Below are 18199 nucleotides of genomic sequence, written 5' to 3' on the forward strand. Positions count from 1 at the left end.
GAACGGGTTTATAAATATGCTTCTCTTCGCATCAGTTGCCTCTCAGAGTATTCTCTGTAGGAATTATGGTGCAGTTACTCCCCCTTATTTTTGTGGTATCCGGAACCCAATCCCAATTCCCCAAATGTGTTCCACATGCACCAGGAGAAGCTTCTATGCTCTCTCCAAGGGGAGGCCTTCTGACCCACTGTGATTCTTAGGTATATATCTTTGGACTACATACCTCAAACACTTTCTTTTTCTTCTGTATCATCTTCTTTACCTATCTTTTTTCTCACCTTTCCTTCTATGACTTTTCTTCCTGAGATTCAAGGTTCCAGTCTCATGACGTTTTACTGTATTTTCTAGGCACACTGAGGAAATCACTGGTATTTCAATCCACTTATGGTAATTTATTTAACAGGTACCTTTTTTCTACCATCTAACACATCACAGTTTCATGAACACAGCCCTCATACCACCCTGGTATCTCATTGATTGATACCTGGAAAACATCATATTTTGTGAGAATTTCATAGCAGAAAGTGTGAATGTTGTTTTTTCTTTTGGGGCTCCAATGAAGTTTCACTAAATCTAGGGGAATTGCACTTAATATGAACAGAAGGACATCAACAAAGTGGAAAACTAGTTCCCTGTAAGGTGTAAACTACAGACAGAAAAGCTTTGTAGGGCACAAAGGAAACAAAGGTGGAGCAGGGGATGTTTTTGTCCCCAGAGGTCCCCTGTAGATCCAGAAGGTTGTCAAGCCTTACATACTCTATCAAAAACACAAATGAAAATGTCTGCTATGGGTGTTAGAAATTTAAATTTTGGATCACACTTTAATAAACTTTTCTTTACTTTGTCACCTACCTGTTCTGTAGATTTTGCATGGTGCTCTCCAACTTTCACCTAGAAGGTGTGTCAGCAAAATGAAACCATAGGAATTATTTCTTAGATTGGTCCATTTCTATTACAGTCAGACAAACTTTAGAGAGGGACATACACTTTTCATAAATAGAAAATATTTATTATACAGCATTGTCAAGATTATTTGACAAAAGGCAGTAACAAGCCAAAGGAAATCACTTTTACAAGAAGCAAAACAATTTGCATAATCACATACATTAAGGTGAAGAGTTTCTGCCATTTTGGTACAGAGTATGTATGTGTACGTCTCCAGTTTTTAATTAATTATGATATAAGAGCTAATACTCTAATTATTTAGGAAAACTCATGATTATGACATTAGTAGGCAGAGTATTATTGTAATCAGTGTTGAATGTGCTCACCAAATATCTCAGACCAAAACCTCAGAACAAACTAATATCTTAGTTCAATAGAAATCATTTTCTTTGTCTAATTTGACTTTTAAAAAATCTGAATGCACAAGTACTCAAATATTAAGGTTGTACATTAGTGGCTTTAAGACTAAAAGGCCATGTTTCACTAATAAAGTATAATATGAATCCTCTTGCTAGAATGCCTATTAGTAGAAATCCATCTATTAAGGGCTGGAACCATCCATTTTTTCTCACTCTGCTGCATTACAATGAAAACATGGAACTGAAATTCACAGTTTAGTCATGAGGTCTTTTCAGTAAAGGTCTTGTAAAATAATTTTGTAAAGGAGAGACAGTTTATCCTTGACTGAACTGACTACACTTTGGTAGAACATGGTAAAACACAGGAAACAAGTCTCCAAAGTTGGAGTTAATTAAATTCTGAATAAATAATGCAGTCAATATGCAATGAGTCGAAGATGATTTTTGGTTGAGAAATCAACAGCATCATTGGTAGCATCAATATGCAGAAAGTCTTTAAAAAATACAACTAAACGTAAGGCATTTAAAGGGATAGGATTTGTTCTGCAAATAATAGAAGAAATAAATACCAAGAAATAAACACCAAGGAAACTTCTTTTATTGGGGACAATAACAGAGCACAAAAATAGAATAACTGTGTTATATGTATGTGAATATTACACAGCAGCAAGTGAGGGAATAAAGAAAAGTTATGATAGCAAAAACATAAGAATAAAAGTGTATGAAAATGAAAATTAAAAGAAAGGAAAATATGATTGATGAGTAATACTTGAAAAATCATGACTAGACTTGGGTGTTGTATGCAAGAGGAAGATAAAGTTCAATCAGCTATGGGAAATCGTTTTTTAAAAAACTAAAATAACCTGAAATAATCTAAATCCTGTCTTTTCAGTCTTATGTTTTAATAATGATCTGCACAAGTTTATAAAATGTACCTTTTATGATCGTCCACAGTTTTTGTTATCTTTTATACAATAAATTTTTATGCTACTTCATTAGTAACATTCCCACATCATAAAATATCTCAAAAATAAGTTCCATCTTAGAAGAATCATCATCTGAACTTCATATGAAAAACATTGGATCGTAGTACTCAAACCTTCAAAGAACTTCTGCAGAGATGGGTCACAATGATATATAAAACATTATTGGAACATAAAAATATCTATGCTCTATCCAAAAAACAATCTTCTAGTTGCAGTAGGTAGACATTACATTGCACAAGTTTTAGGGTCACACGTATACAGGCACACAGCAACACATTCACTCGCTAGTTACAAGGACACCAATGACAATAGGAAAGAATCACTTGTCATTTAAACCGGTAATAGTTGCTATGAGTACACCCTCAGGTTTAAAGATGGGTTTGTTTCTGTAGTATATCGGAGAAACAATGGCACCACATTGTACATATACTGAATCTTAAAAGTCCAACTGACTAATTTTATTTGCTACAGTAACGGGAGGGTAACACTTCTGCCATGTGGTTTGTTTTGTTTAACTGAAGGGCAATGGCGAGTCCACTTGGCCCAAACATAAGTAAATCCACAAAATGTCTCTCACTTTTAAAGCAATCTGCTGTTCTTGCCTTTTTCCAACGTCACCAAAAAGCAAGCATCAAGTATGAGAAGGTGGTTATGCCGACTGGATTTTCTCAAAGACCCACGCGTGGGCGCCATCTTACTTCTCATCTTTTCCTCCCACAGCACCCCAAGGGAAGCACTTGGTGAGGTTTTGCTCTTGTTCCTCTTCTCCTAAAGAGAGGAAAATCCCAACGCCTTGGAGTGATCGGGCACCTTCCTCCAAGTGCAGTAGCAAGGCGGGCACCGAGTGACAGCGGCGGGTGAGGTGAGGCCTCGTCAGGGTCAGTTTCTGAGTCTCCTGCATAGTAGGAGTCTGTGCGCCCAACGGGGAGCAGGGCTTCTGAGAACCAGGAGAGATGCTGTCCCATCACCTGGTCCCTGGGGTCCTCCCTTGTACCCCGCCGCCTCTGCCCCGCTCCACTTGCTCGCCACGAACGCCACGACACAAAGGGATGATTCGGCCGCACGTCCACAGGCGCTGTCGCTGTCCAAGCATGGCCAAGTGTGTGCGGGTGTATATATGGATGCACGGCTGTGCAAAAGAGATTATTTTTTGTTGATTTTATTTACTTTTATTTTTATTTGCGCTAAAAGTTACATACCATGTGGATTGTGCTTTGTCAGAATTCTCTTTCCTCCTAGAGAAGGCTTTTGAGTAATTGAAGAGCCAACGGCCTGGCCTGGAAATCGGCTTGGTCTCCCTCTCCTTTCCAAAGGCAGCAGCCGGCTCCCTCTCCCGCCTCTCCCCTCTCCTCCGCCTCTCCTCCCACTTTCTGCCCGTCCCTGGAGGGGTCGGAGCTCTCTCCGGCTTGTCTTGCTTCGCCGCGAGGACGCCTGCTCCCTACAGGGTGGACGAGCTCTGCTTGTAGTCCCTCAGGATGACAGAGGCGTAGGTCACGTTGGGAGGGGTGCAGAGCACCGACTCCGACACGGGCGAGCTGGGCACCGAGCTGCCCGAGGCCACCGAGTCTCGGAAAGGCGACGGAGGCGTGAGGGCCGGGGAGTCCTCCGGGGTCAGCTTGCTGGCCGCCTGCGGGTCCTCCTCCTCCTCTTCCAGTTCGTCCTCCTCCGTGTTCCCTTCGCGCTCGCGCTCGTACACGTACTCCTGCAGCAGCTTGAACTTGTCGCTATCGTCGTCGTCGTCCGCGGGCGGGGAGCCGGGGTCCTCCCCGAAGGTGCTCAGCTGCAGCGGCAGCATCTGCAGGTGCTGCGGCGCAGGCGGGGGCGGGAACAGGGGGCGCAGCCCGTTCCCCTGCGCCCCGGGCCCGCCCAGCACCGCGTGCAAGTCTGGGATCCCCGCGCCGAAGTTGCCCACCACTCCCTGGAGCTGCTCCATCAGGGACTGCTGCTGGGGCGGTGGCTGTGGGGGAGACTGCTGCAGGGGAGGGGGCAAGCCCTTGGGGATCCCCGGGTCGGCCAGGAAGAGGGGCGTCTCCTCCGCGCTCAGGTGGGGCGGCAGAGGCGGCGTGGTCGCGGCGGGCGCGCGGCGGTGCACCACCGTGGCAGGGCTGCTGGCGGGGCTGAAGCGAACCGGCTGCGCGTCCTCCTCCTCCTCCACGTTGTACAGGGTCTTGGTGCTGGTATCTGAAAAGGTCAGGCTCTTGCCGGAGCCTTGGTAACTTTTAGTGAGGGGCTTGATGACGGCCGTTTGGTTGCAGGCCGTGTCATTGGTCTTCACGTGCACAGAGAGGCGGTGCCACATGTGCTGTCCCTTGGGCACCTGTCTTCCACCTGGTTCAGACCATGACACAGACTTGCCATTAGAACTATGAATAAAATAGAGATGGGTTTATTTGCAGAGAGACCATGCACAGAGGAGAAAATACATGTATCAATCCCACGCAAACCCTGCTCCGTGCTATGTAACTGCACCTTCTACGCTCAGCCTTTCCTCCACACCCCAGCTGCCTTCCTCCAAATCCAACAACCAAACTGCAGTTCCCGAGGCTGCCTGTGAAGCTGCAGCCAGGGCGTGCGCCCCACGCCAAGAAAGGAAATATCGACTCCGAGCAAAGCTGTTAGGGAGAAAAGCCTGTCTGTTGTAGAAACAGCTATTTTGGAAGATTGCAGTCACCCCTCCAGCTCACCCCACACATACACTCTAAGGAAATAATGTTTATCCAAAAGCAGTCCCGTGGATGATTCCCAAACTGGTGCAAGTGAATAAAAAAAAAAATCTTAGTTACATATTGACAACAGAGCATCATGATTGAAGACCCATACATAAAGCTACTGTCATTGTTCCGTGCAGTTGTGAAATAGACCCTCTCAGCTGCCCATTCTGATATGTAAGTATTCCTGACCACATACATGGCCCCTGTACCACGGGGAAGAAAAGCAGATGACAGAAAAGCCTACACCCACGACTGACTAAGGTGTTTCATCACTTTCCATTTTCTTTATTTCAAAATATTATGACACATACAGTGGATCACAATTCACATACAGACCCCAACTCCCAGCAGTTAGCTCGAGATTCTCACAAGCTAGGTGTGTCTGAAAACAGAATGAAGCCCAGCAAAATACTAATGCTTGCATCTTGCTTTAGTCCTCCAACAGATTTTGATACAAGTGAGACAAAATAAAGATTCAGAGAAAGCAGCAATCCTGGACCATTACTTCCTGAGCCTTGGTAAAGAACGATTTTGCGGTTGCAGGAGTCTTCTTGCCTTACCGAGTTTTAACTTCATGAGACCCTCATAAGACCCACCAAAGAGAAGGTCTCTCTGAGGATGAACATGAAATGCACTGTGTATGCACACCACAAATTCTTTTCTGTATATTGCAATAATTCTGGTCTTGCTTTTGGGCTTTGCTTATTTTCTGTTTAACTTTTAGCAGATGGTGGTACCTTACCAACACATTCTAATAATAGCGCCAATGTTAATACTTAAAAGAAATAATTTCTTCTGGCTTTTTTAGAAGTTTGCTGTTTTCCCCCCTCCATACCTATTAAAGCAAGAGAGAAAGTAGCACAATAAGAACACATTTGTGACATTTCAAGGAATGAAAAATGAACATTTTTTTCCTTATGTGGAGGTGTGAACTAGACTATTCCACATCATAGTCTTTTGTTGGGTTAAAAAAGCAGAAAATGATTAATAGCATAATGGTTTAATCATTTTGAAGAAAGAGGAATAAATGCTTCAAAATGATATGACTGCCACATTAATGATAAGATTAATACTTTGACATTTCATGTTTTATAATATTGAAAAGTGAGGCGAGCCAAATAAGCACACATTAGTGTAGAAAATCTGATATATAGTCTGGAAAAGTCTGGATACAAGGAGGTACAATAGATATAACAGCTAAAAATTTGACCTTATCATTTGGAAAGTAGGTTGTTCCCCTACCTATCTGATAATTCAGGCTGTGTTTTTAACTATCTAAGAAAAAAAAAATCTCACCTCTAAACTATTGCATCAAAAATAATGTTTTTCTCAAATATATATTTCATACACTATTTGCAAGTGTATAAATGCTTACAAATTCTACCTATTCAAATTACAGACTTCCACACTATCTTACTGGTGTAGTCTCTTCTGAGTTGAACTAAGTAAGGAAAGGACAATTGTGTTGCTAGCAAGAATATAATCCCCCCTCTAGCCAAAAGCAAAATCAGAATCTTCCTCTTCCAGATTTAAAGCTCCAGGTAAGCTCCCCTCCCAGTTCCGGCTTTCTCAGTTGTCTGCACCCCTACTCTGCATACACCTTTTTTTTATGTATTTGGTATGGCTCTTGCAAAATACATAAAACCTTCTATTTACTCTTCCCTTCCTTACAGAGGCCTTCCAGCGCACTGAATTACATCAATTTCAACTGCAATGGGAGAGACTTTTTCTTTTTCAAGTGCCTGCCCCTTAATAGTCATTAATAAAATCATTAAATTAAGATGCTGTCATGCGTCTTCACTTGTGTGTGTGTGTGTGTGTGTGTGTGTGTGTGTTTGTGTATTTAAAAAGCAAAGTCCCCTGAGGGCTAGTTTACACCTAGCTTAGGAGCTCCAATCAGGCTTAGAAGCCTTGATAACACATTGTCCCATACCCTCTTGTGTAAGGCAAATGTCTCCCTGTGTTCCTGGGAGGCATCAAGGTGACGCCTGCTGTCTCCCTCAGTCACACAGCTATCTTCCTCAACACCCACAGTCCGCTGTGGACCTGTATCTACCTTACACACGGCCATACAGTAACAGTATTACCTAGGATCTTGCAGACAGATATAATCACAATTTACTTCTGTTTTCATCGAACCCAAATTTTATTTTTTGTGATGAAAGATTTTCACCATGGCTGTCCAAATTAGCAGCTTTCCTGCCCCTTAGAGTCTTGCTCTAGATTTGCTGTAAAGTTCTGTTTAATTAGATAAAAGATCTCATGACTCTGGGCATTTATCAGATTACAAAAATTAGACTAACTTTTTTTTTTAGGACAAAATGATTTGTTTCTTGAAAATGAGAACCAGTAGAGAGAAATGTATTATCTCACAGAAACTGCAGCACAAACTACAAACTTTGGTCTTTCTGGATTAGTCTGGGCCATAGATAATCTGAACGGGCCGTGAATTTACACATGCTTAAGCATTGCTTTTAGATTGAATAAAGGTTATTTCTTTTTAGCTAGTGCAGTACTGCTTTGTGTTTGTCCACATGCTACTGGGGATTGATCCCAGGGCCTTCATCCTGGGCTATATCCCCTATCTTTTTTGTTATTGTTGTTATTGTTCCTTTCTTATTTTTTATATTGAGACTGAGTCTTGCTAAATTGGTCAGGCTGGGCTCAAATTTCCAATCTTCCTGCCACAGTCCCCCAGAGTGATGGTATAATAGGAATGTTCCGCCATGCTCAATTTATTTTTAAGTCTCTGTGGATGCTATTTTGATGAAGTGTACTATAAGATACAAATATAAATTAAATCCTGACTACCTTTTGCTGTGTTCTGTAAATGATCATTAATAAAGTTAAGTATTATCATTAGTTCCAGTAAAGGCTTAATAACTGTTTTGATGTGAAATTATAGAGTATCCTCTTTGAAAAGACTGAGAACTCATTGCTGTAATGATAAGAAGAGAAAAACATAAAATAGAATGCAAATATATATGTGTGTGTATATATATGTGTATAGTATATATAATTATGGGCATCTCAATAGAGTATATATTATAAACATTCATTAGTAATATGAAATAAGGCTTTTATTTAATTCCAGATAACTTTAATATCTTCTGCTTCAGGACAAAACCCCTCATTTTATAGCTTAATTTTACTTGATTTCTTAATGCTAAACAAAGCAATCTGGTTTAGAACATACCACATAATTGCCACAAAACACCCTATCCTTCTCATTTAACTTAAAAAGACAGACCTAAAATAAGCTTCTATTTAAAGATCAAATGTAGCAGATTTAGGCCAAATATCTCAGGTGGTTAAATATATTTATTGATATCAAAGTACGGGAGGAAGTGGCTGGCAGGCCTGGAGGAAGTGGAGCCATGCAGAATGTATTTATCACATGTAGAGCTAGGCAGGCCCGGAGAGCAGTTCCAGCTACAAACAGGTTCAGGATCTTGTTTTGATTTTTCTTTCATTAGATAAGTATCACAATCTCCCCAAATACAAAATCCAATATTTACAGCACTTTAGAGATGAGCTGAGAGTGGGTGGTGTAAACAGATTAGTGGATCTGGTGTTCTGAGTGATACTGTCTGTTTTATGTGTTTCAATAAGCACTAGATACATTTGCAAAGTATACTGCTCTCTGCTCCAGAGAGTTCTAAAATGGGAATAGCAGTGGGTGGGTGCTTGAGATCAGGAGGGAAGCATCGTGTGCGCTGAAGCTGTTGAAAGGGGAGGGTTACACAACACCTGTGTCCCTCATGCTCCATAAGCACATGTCTCTGCTGCTGGGCATCATAACTTCACAACGGGGATAAGAGTTAAGAGTCTGCAGAAAGCTCACAGGCAGGTGAGGCCTTCCCATGAGGAAGAGAAACTCATTACTTGGAACATGAAGGTGTAATCACATGAAAATGCATACAGGAATTGCCACTGAGTTCCATTATGGTGAGAACAGCTTATCAAAAAAAGAACCTATGAGCTACCAGCTTTGGGCCAGTGCTACTTTGCTTCCCAAAGCTCAGCTGGGTGTGGGGCCACCTGGCTGAGACTGGCCCAGAGGAACATGGTGGGCTGAGCTGTCCAACACTCCCCACATGTGTCAGCCAGCTGGCACCACGACACAGCCTGTGAGGTGGTTCATGGAGATTCTCCAGCAAAGGTGCTATTTGAGTCAGATTTCTGTTTTCCCTGGCAAACCCAAGGTGATCTTTCATACAGGGGATTCCCACTGACTCCATTGCTACTTCTTGAGAGCTTTCCAGAAAAAGCTACCTATTTAGCATATATTCTCCAACCTATGCACCTATTTGATCGTAATTAAAATTTTGTGCATTTTGACTCACTATTTGTTGAGGTAGAGAATCTCTGAATGCATTGTTTTAAAAGAAATGCATTTCATTATATAAGAATTTGGTGGTTTCTGTTCCTATTATGTCCTTTTTGGGGGCGATTTGTGACAGGGTCTTGCTATATAGTCCAGGCTGACTTTGAACTCACTATGTAACTCAGGTTGCCCTTGAAACTGCAGTAATCCTCCTGCCTCAGCCTCCTGAGTACTTTGATTACTGGTGTGCGCCACCACACCTGGCCCTTTTTAAATCTTAAATAGCATTATGAATTTTTTCCCCCTCTAATTCTAATCTATTCATAAGCCTTTTAGAGAATCATTGGCTTGCTGAAATTTACAACATTATAACATTTAAATCTTTGTATCAATTCTCTCACATATCTTCAAGCTATATAATACACCACAAAAAAGCACAAAAACTCATTGCCTTCATTAAACCCAGTACTTTCTTAAGTAAGCTAATAGAGAAAAAGACAGCCACAGGTTAAACAGCGCATCCAGATCAGTGAAGTATATAAGTCCCCTTCCCCATTTTTCTGGATATAGTGTCTTCTGTTCTGTGAAAATTCCCAAGTCGGTTTCAAAATAAATTGTAGAATTCTGATGTTTACTAAACTTTTTCCAAGTAAAATTCAATGGTCTTTGGTTCAACTTAATCATGCTTTACTGACAAAAGAAATTCTTATGCTAAAGTTTATTAAGACATCATGTTGGTACCAGAGCATCCCCTGAGCGGAAGCATTTATATCTATGAGGAAGTACAAACGTGCCTCGGTTCCATTCCCGCTAAAGGAACTTCAGGCCAAACACCATCATTTGTTCTATATTCTCTGCTACCACACTTGTCATTTTAATTGCAAGTCACTTGATACACTTAGCTGTATATGAAAGCCTCAGAATTTGCCCTGAAAATATAGGGCACTTGCATTGCTCTACTGGGATTATCTCAGGGGCAAGACAGACCTCCTAAGACTGTCATGATCCAGTTTATTTCCAGCACGAGTCTCTTTGCCTCTCTCTTCACAAAAATAGTGGGAACTGAAGGTCACCAGAGAGAACATACCTTTTTGTTTCTTCTAATTTTGCAGAAGCAAAGCTAAAAATATTCACTTCTGAGCTACAATGCACAGCTTCAAAAAGCCACTGATCTGATCTTGATCCATTATAGTTCTGAGAAAGAAAGCTTAAATAGAACCTAATTTGAACGTTCTTAATGATCAACCTGTTACCTCTGCTGAGAGTCGGGTTACGTTTCGTCACCCACCACAGATGTAGTATATTTGGCTCTCACGTTTGCATTTAGACACTCACCTTTAAGTCAAGAAATGTCAGTGGATTCTCCTCTCTCTCTGGCCCTGCTGTCAGGACAAGACAAGCACATCTACACATTCCCATCAATCCCTTGTGACAGGGAGCCAGCAGCTGTCACAATTAGGATCTCCTTGCTGTGTCCTTGGTCAGACTCACCCAATGGTGCAAGAAATACTCAAGCCTTTGGACCTGGGAGATGTACAGAGAATGCATCTAGCCATTTGAGAATGGCTCTAGCCTTGTTACACAGAGGCCTCCTACCACCCCCTGAAGCACAGTGGCGCAACTACCATGTCTGTCCTGCTGAGGATCAGGATGATTCGGTGGGAACCATACTCCTTCTCTCTAGGCTTTTAAAGGGAATAGAAGAAAAGTAGGCTACAGGCTCCCCAGTGCACCCCGCTGAGTGAAGGGCAAAGACACTTCAGCCCCATTTACCAGCCCCTCGGCCAGTTCAGTAGCAGACATTGGAACAGATTGGCTCTGCTCAATTGAAGAGCTATTCAAGTCTCAGACCCCTCATGAGTGGGCTCCCTCTTGCTGCAGGAATGTGTACCTTTAACTCTCCCAGGAGTTTGAAGGGCTGTAAAGGAACAGCTGAAGATGACCACAGACTCCGTGCACAATGAATTGAACATGGTTTATGTTCTTTTTTTTTTTTAACTTAAAGAGACACTGTCAAGATCTAAAGGTCAAAATTTGGACCAAACATGCACTATTTTTATCAGATGGGGAAATCTGATAAAAATCACCCAGAAAGTTGGGGAAATGACTACTTTTCCTTCTTTTTGTATAAGCCTCACTTTTTGTGGGATTCACAAAACGTTTGTTGTGTGCTCCCCAGGGTTAGGGAGACCCACAGCAGAGCTCCTACTGGCACCCACCCCCTCAAACTGCCATTATAGAATGCTTCCATCCATTTAAGCTATGCCTTTTACTTTAATGCAGACAAGATCATGTCAAACATTTGTGCAACAGCAAAAAGGCAAAAAGAAAAAGAAAAAAGGAAAGAAAAAGCTGTTTGCCAAGAAGAAGCTGACAAATTTTTGAAGGGGAAAAATTCACTTTCAAGCCTGTGAGTGGGAGTCACAAACAAAAGTGAATCTCCAGCATCGGAAAAAGTGTTGCATTGAAACAGAAAATAAGCAGAAAGACTGAGCTACTGACTTGACAGTATCCTTTTAAGAACGATGGACAATCAAATTAAGGCAGCCGTGCAAACGATGGCACGTACATGAGTTCCTCATTCTGGATGGCATGCACCACATCTGTTTCAGTGTTAGAAAAACCCAGGAGAGAGAAAGCAAGGGGAAAAACACTATATTTTCCATGCAGCTTCTCTTACACATTCACTGCAGTGTGGGGGTTTTCAAAGCTGCACATGTGCCGACGGACACTGGCTGGTGGGCGAGAATTCTGGCTGCCTCTTCCTGAAGAGTGAAAAGAAAAAGACACCCAGTGAGCGAGTGGTTAGACAAGCATAGGTATGGTGATGACACGACTCAGGTGGGGCTTGTTCTGGGGCAGGGCCAGGCCTGGCCCCTGAGCTTTTTTCTCCATGTCCTCTCTTCCTCCATGTCCAGTTTGGACCCTGCGCTGCCTGGCTGTTTCTTCCTGCCGGGCTTCTTTCTGAAAGCCATGTCAAGGGTGTGCATTATTTTTTTTACTGTGTGGGGCCATCTTTCCAAGTGGCAAATGCTTTTTCTGCTGGGCTCATCTGTCCTGGAACAGCCCTTTCCCTTTACGTTGACACACTCTTTCTGGTGGCAGTGGACTCCAGCTACCCTTGCACTGATATAGGCTGGGTCTTCCCACCCACCACCCCACTTAAAGGGAGTTTGTGGATTTACACGTGGCACCATGAATTTACCTGCACTTCTAATTTGCTTCCATATTATTTCATCATAAAAACACTGCTGTCACTTTCTATAAAGTCACGGTCATCTCTTGGCATTCACAAGATGGAACATTTCTAATGCTGACGACAGGGGAAGCGGCGAGAGACCTTCCTGTGAGATGGGAGGAATCTGCCACAAGAAGGGCAGGCATCTCATTCCCTGGTTGAATGTCTCCTTATACTACACATGGCGTGACTTTCCTTCTGGCATGCCTTGGCAGGGAAGAAAAAGCGCCGACGAGATGTGGTGAGGCTGCTGGGGCCGCTCTGGGAGCTAGCTTTGCCCTCACTGATAAGACCAAGGATGAATGGTTTCCCCATTAGTCCAGTAATACTTGAGGACAGGATGGGGTAAGGTCATCTTGCTCTCCTGCTGTAGAAGAGTGTCATCTGTCACAGCAAAGAAGTTCAAGACTAAGATGCTAAGAGTGAACCATCAGTGCATGCTGTGGCAATATGGATGAGCTTGGTTCAGTTTGGGGAAAATTTCCCATATTAGGAAACTGATAAATTTCTGCAATTACCAATAGGGCTCCCAAATAACTCACAAATTGAGGTAGCGTTTGGCCATTTACCCCAAATCCCTAGTTGATAATGCACGAGTGTCAGCCAGAGAGGACTACAGCTACTTCCATGAATTTCCTCAAAATGAAAGACCTTTTCTCTTTCTCCTACTTCTGTTTTACCGACAAAGCAGACAGAGAAATGGAACTCAGAAGAAGGAAGAGATGTTGCAGGAACAGATCATGGATCTTTCAATGCCATGTCTTTCAGCTGAGGTCTGACAGGTGCTGGGAAGGAGAAATGTAGGTTTGAAAGGTAACACAGGAATACCCTGGAGTAGCTTTGCCCTACCTGGAAGCAAGGTATCTGATTCGAATTTATAAGGAGGAATTTTTTTCCATAGCATAGTTGAGTGTAAGTGAGAAAGTAAACATGATCAATATGTATATGTTCATCAAGTTTGAGTCACTCACTAAACCATAAAAAATTACATGATTTACTCAAAATAATTTGAAATCCTCATCCAGAAATAAGAAGTTGAGACACCTTCATTACGACTGCAATGATCCATCTATTTAAGAAAATTCGACAGTTTGCTATCAAAATTGCCAAAACAACATATTACTGATATTCAATCTGCCTACCTAAAACCACAGAGATCATTGCCACAATGAATATCAGCAAGGAGATGATGAGGAATAAAAATCTGAATATGTAAGTGAAGTTAATAGGAAAGAGCCTTTAATCTGTAAAATATTGTTAAAACAACTTCCTTTCTCATGAAAGACGAAAGCATATTAAAATCATGTGGCTTTGCCTTGTACAGTGCCTGCATATTCCTGAATCTCTTAATCAGTTCTACCTTGGGGTGACGTCTACTCATGGCCTGGTTTCATGGTGCTGAGGGGAATGGGACCTGGCAGGGTTGGCTTTAGGAGCTTGTGACAAACACAGCAGAAACATGGTCCCTCTACAGAGCATTGTGCTTGATGTTTAGTGCTCTGCAGTCATCCTCTTGAGATTCTATTCGCATGATCTTTTAATTTCTGATTTGGAAATGATGGTGGATAAGAAAATGGTGCATACTCGATAGGCTCAGATAATCCCTGTATCACAGCCTCCCTCCCCTCCCTGGGAAGGTCCTTGTCTTTTGGCTCTCTTGCCCCTGGGATCTCGCCCATCTGGTCTCCCACCACCCGCCCCTACCCAGGGATCATCAACACCCTCCACTGCTGGCAGAGGCCTGGACATAGGCACTGAAAGATCAAGTTCTGCCAGGTGCTCATTAGCATCTTCAGAGCACAAATGCCAGTGCCACTTTCCATGGACTGGCGATATCGCTGCATTTTGCAGGCAACCAGACAGAAGGAACTTCTTGCCCATGCTTTATCCAAATACTGTAGATGGGTCACCGATTACCATGGCATGGGCAGAGGCCTTAGGAAGAGGAAGAGAACAGTTCAGTTTCTGCATAGCATTTCCCTGGGGACTTTGGCATCTTGTGGGGTCACAGAATGGGGGTTGTGGTGCTGGAGAGGATTGTTCTACCCTGAGAGGGACCGCAAGCAAGGGAGCATGATATTAAATGGCAAATATAAAACACATGACTGGGGGCCGGAGGGGGCAGACATGCAGGTGAAAGGAAAATGCCTTTCTTGGGAGCTTTGACACTTGGCTTTTTTCAGCCTGGGGCTCAGTGTTTACATTTTGTCTTGCACTTTGCAAGCAGTGCAACTGTATCTGTCTTCTGAGAGTGGACAATGATAAAAATAAAGAAGGGGCTGTCTGGACAGCCTGGAGACTCGATGTGCTGGCCTGGAGCAGGTGCCCAGCTGAGGCCTTCCCCGGCCACCAGCTACTTCTACGTCTCCCAGGGACTGCGACAGGAAGCTCCATGACCTCCATGACACCCGCTGCCTTTTAGAACTCTTCCTGTGGTCAGTGCCAGGTCTGTAGCTCCTTTGGGGGTTCCTGTCATAGTGACAGCCAAGCTTCCCACAGTAACCTCAGTAATCCCAAAGTCACCCTATGAACTATGGATGGAGGTAGTTGAAAAGAATAGAGGGTCTCTTCCGTGTTCTCATTTCTTTCTTCTCTAAGTTTCACTTCACACTGAACTGAAAAACAAATGACCCTGTATAGAGATTTTGCTTTTCTGAAAGAAATGGTTTGTTAAAGGTTACCTGGCCTGGCTTAGAAACTGATGCCCAAATGGCCATTTGATCAACTACAGAAGAACTGAGAGAAGGAGCTTGACTTCAGGGTATTTTTAGCAATTTTTAAACCACATATTCAACTAATCAAAGGCTCAGCAAGCCAGAGCAAAAGCTTGGAGGGAAAAAGCAGCATATGGGGGCTTGTCAAATATAAACACCAAATCTGTGCTTGAATCTTTTGGCAGCAACTGTGGATTTAAAGAAACCTCAGAAGTTTAGTTTGCAAGATTCCTCCTCTATTTCTTCTGAAAGCACAAGGGTCTTTCTCCCTTATAAAGTTACTACTTATCATATGCTAACGGTTGTGCATAGCTTTGTCCATATATTTCCAGTGTCAAAATATTCCTTTGTGTGTTACCCTCTCTTATAAAACTGTGTTTTAGTGAATTATTTTATTTACATCAGATCACCCCTTTGTAGTTTCCAGGTCAGGATTTACTCTCTAAGTAAACTTGAGGAGTTATTACAACTGATGCAGAAGGACTGAAAGTTTGAGCCCAGCCTGGACCATTTAGCTACTTAGTGAAACCCTGTCTCAAAATGAAAACTAAAAAGAACTGGAGGTGTAGCTCAGTATGAAGGCCCTGGATTCACTGTCTCATACTGCCAAAAATAAAAGTACATCCAAATAGCAAAATATGGTTCCAGTAAAAGCTATCACTACTAATACCCTTCCTTTGAAGGAGGGAAAAACAAAGGCACCAAGCAGAGATGGAAATATTTTAAACCTCAGTGTACATTTAAATTAAACTAATTCATAGTATCTCAAACTTCACCTTCATTTTATTCATTGACTTCAGCTGTTTTCCTTACTCAGGAATCTCAGTAGAAAATAAACTGAATTTTGTTCTCCCTTTCTTCCAGAATTTCTTTCCTTCTTTCTTTTTTCTTTTTATTTTTTTAGCAGTATCAGTGACATTAAATGGGTGTGTCAGGAGCAGGTGAAGTCTTGGTACACAGTCAGATTAGTTGTCTCTGGCTGAAGCTGCCTGCCTATGGTAGGGCGGGGGGTGAAGCTGCTTTTAGCAAAGATAAAATGGTCTAGACAATTCCAGAAGGTCAGCCTTAAAGATATGTAAAGTTCACCCTGGAAATAATAGCGTGGCAGCTGTCCAAACTAATTGCAAAGAGTGACAGCAAACATCCAAGACCATTTTAGTAGCATGTCATCTGTTTTCACATTGTTGTTATAGATAAATGTCTTGCCTTTGATTTTTTCCAAAGCTAAATGAGTATTTTCTATTATCTGAATTTTAATATTTATATCTAAGCATTTTCTCATGATGGAGAATGGCACTCTGACAGTGTCTATAGGCCTTCAGTAAACCCCAATTTCTTCCCCTTTTCTGTTAATACACCCATGTCTAACAACATATTAAGGCTCTTTATATAAAACACAAATGAGGGGCTGGGGATTTAGCTCAGCGGCAAAGTGCCTGCCTGGCAAGCGCAAGGTCGTGAGTTCAGTTCCCGGTACTGGAGAAAAACCAAAAAAAAAAAAAAAAAAAAAAAACACAAATGCAGTCTTTCCGTTATAGGTATAAAATATTGCTCCTTTTGAAGTTTACTAATGACTACTATTAGAAAGCTGATAAAAGATTACAGAGAATGATTTAATAATATTAAGTTTAATTAGCAACATAGATTTGTCTAATGTTAACATTTGCCTTATTAAAATCTTTTTTCTTTTGAAAACATTAACAATATGTTTAAAGCCTTTTATATTTCATTCCAAATACTACATCACCTCCTTTCTTTGAGGAAATTTAGTATATTTCATTGCTTGGCATAGCTTAATACTTTCACAATATATAATCATATGTGATATTTTTGTAATAATTTTGTATATGTTATCATTTTTAGCAGATTATTAGGTATATATATTCCTCATTTGATGAGCTATGTGTTTAACATCTGATGTGACTTACCACTGAGGTACCATGTTCAGGCTTGCAACCTGCTGATGGGACTTAGGACCCGTATTTGGATGTAAAGATGCAGGAACATGAGTGGCTGTGCAGCCTTATGGCTGTGCAGCCTCTACGGTCCAGTACTGTAATTTCTGCTGGTGTACAGTATAGGACTGTAGTTTTGTATTCTGTTACACATTACAGTACTATGTGTAAGAGTTATCCAAATAAAAGCAAAGTCATCAAGGTGAAGTTTCCTCTGACCATTTCTTTGTTCTGAGTATTGTAATGTATATACCATATACAATTCCTCACTTAGTAACCAGTTCAGTCAACAACAGCCATAGAAATGGAACACAACACATTTCAACTCCATTCAGCAGGTACTTTTTGCACTGTATTATGTTGCTAGGTACAGCCATAGTTCATCACTTAAACTATATTGAATAAATATCACATTGTAAAAAAGTCTATTCTCTACTGATGGCCATTTAGATTGTTTCCTACACTTTGCACTTAAACAATGCCACAGTAAACATCCTGGTACCATATGGGAGAGTCTTTCCGTGCTACAGCCCAGAAGTAGAATTGATAGATTGTTGTTTTTTTACATTTATCTTTTGTACATTACCAAATTGCTCTAAAAAGTGCTTACACAATTTACACTGGTGTATGCAGACCCAAACTATTATTTCCAAAGCTGTGTACTTTCTAGACATTTTTAAAATTACCTTTTTATTATAACAATTTTTAAAACACAAAATACCTTCAATCTGATTCATATATTATTAAACTCTCTTATCAGTCTTACATCTAATGGTATTAACAGCCATTAATGATCATAAGGCAGATCAATGATTTTATTATAAGACTAAAAAGTGGTAATACAAGTCTATCGTCCCTTCTGTATTTGTCATTTAGAGTTGTTTTCTAAAGAACTTTACCTTGTCAGCTATTTAGTTCCTTTGAGATAGAGTTCCAAAAAACAGAAAATAAAAACAAAAACAAA

General features: G+C 41.4%; 1 protein-coding gene across 1 annotated transcript in view; it reads right to left on the minus strand.

Annotated features, from left to right (window-relative positions):
• Window positions 1-1005: 1005 nt before the first annotated feature.
• Window positions 1006-18199, minus strand: part of Grm1 (glutamate receptor, metabotropic 1) — a 113112-nt gene continuing 95918 nt past the window's right edge. Inside the window, exon 7 of the mRNA XM_013516588.1 lies at window positions 1006-4653. Coding sequence (XP_013372042.1) covers window positions 3729-4653 — 925 coding nt within the window. The 3' untranslated portion in view covers window positions 1006-3728. The remainder of the gene's footprint in view (window positions 4654-18199) is intronic.

The sequence above is a fragment of the Chinchilla lanigera genome, unplaced genomic scaffold (genome assembly GCF_000276665.1).
Source record: "Chinchilla lanigera isolate Chin_1 unplaced genomic scaffold, ChiLan1.0 scaffold00035, whole genome shotgun sequence".
Lineage (NCBI taxonomy): Eukaryota > Metazoa > Chordata > Mammalia > Rodentia > Chinchillidae > Chinchilla > Chinchilla lanigera.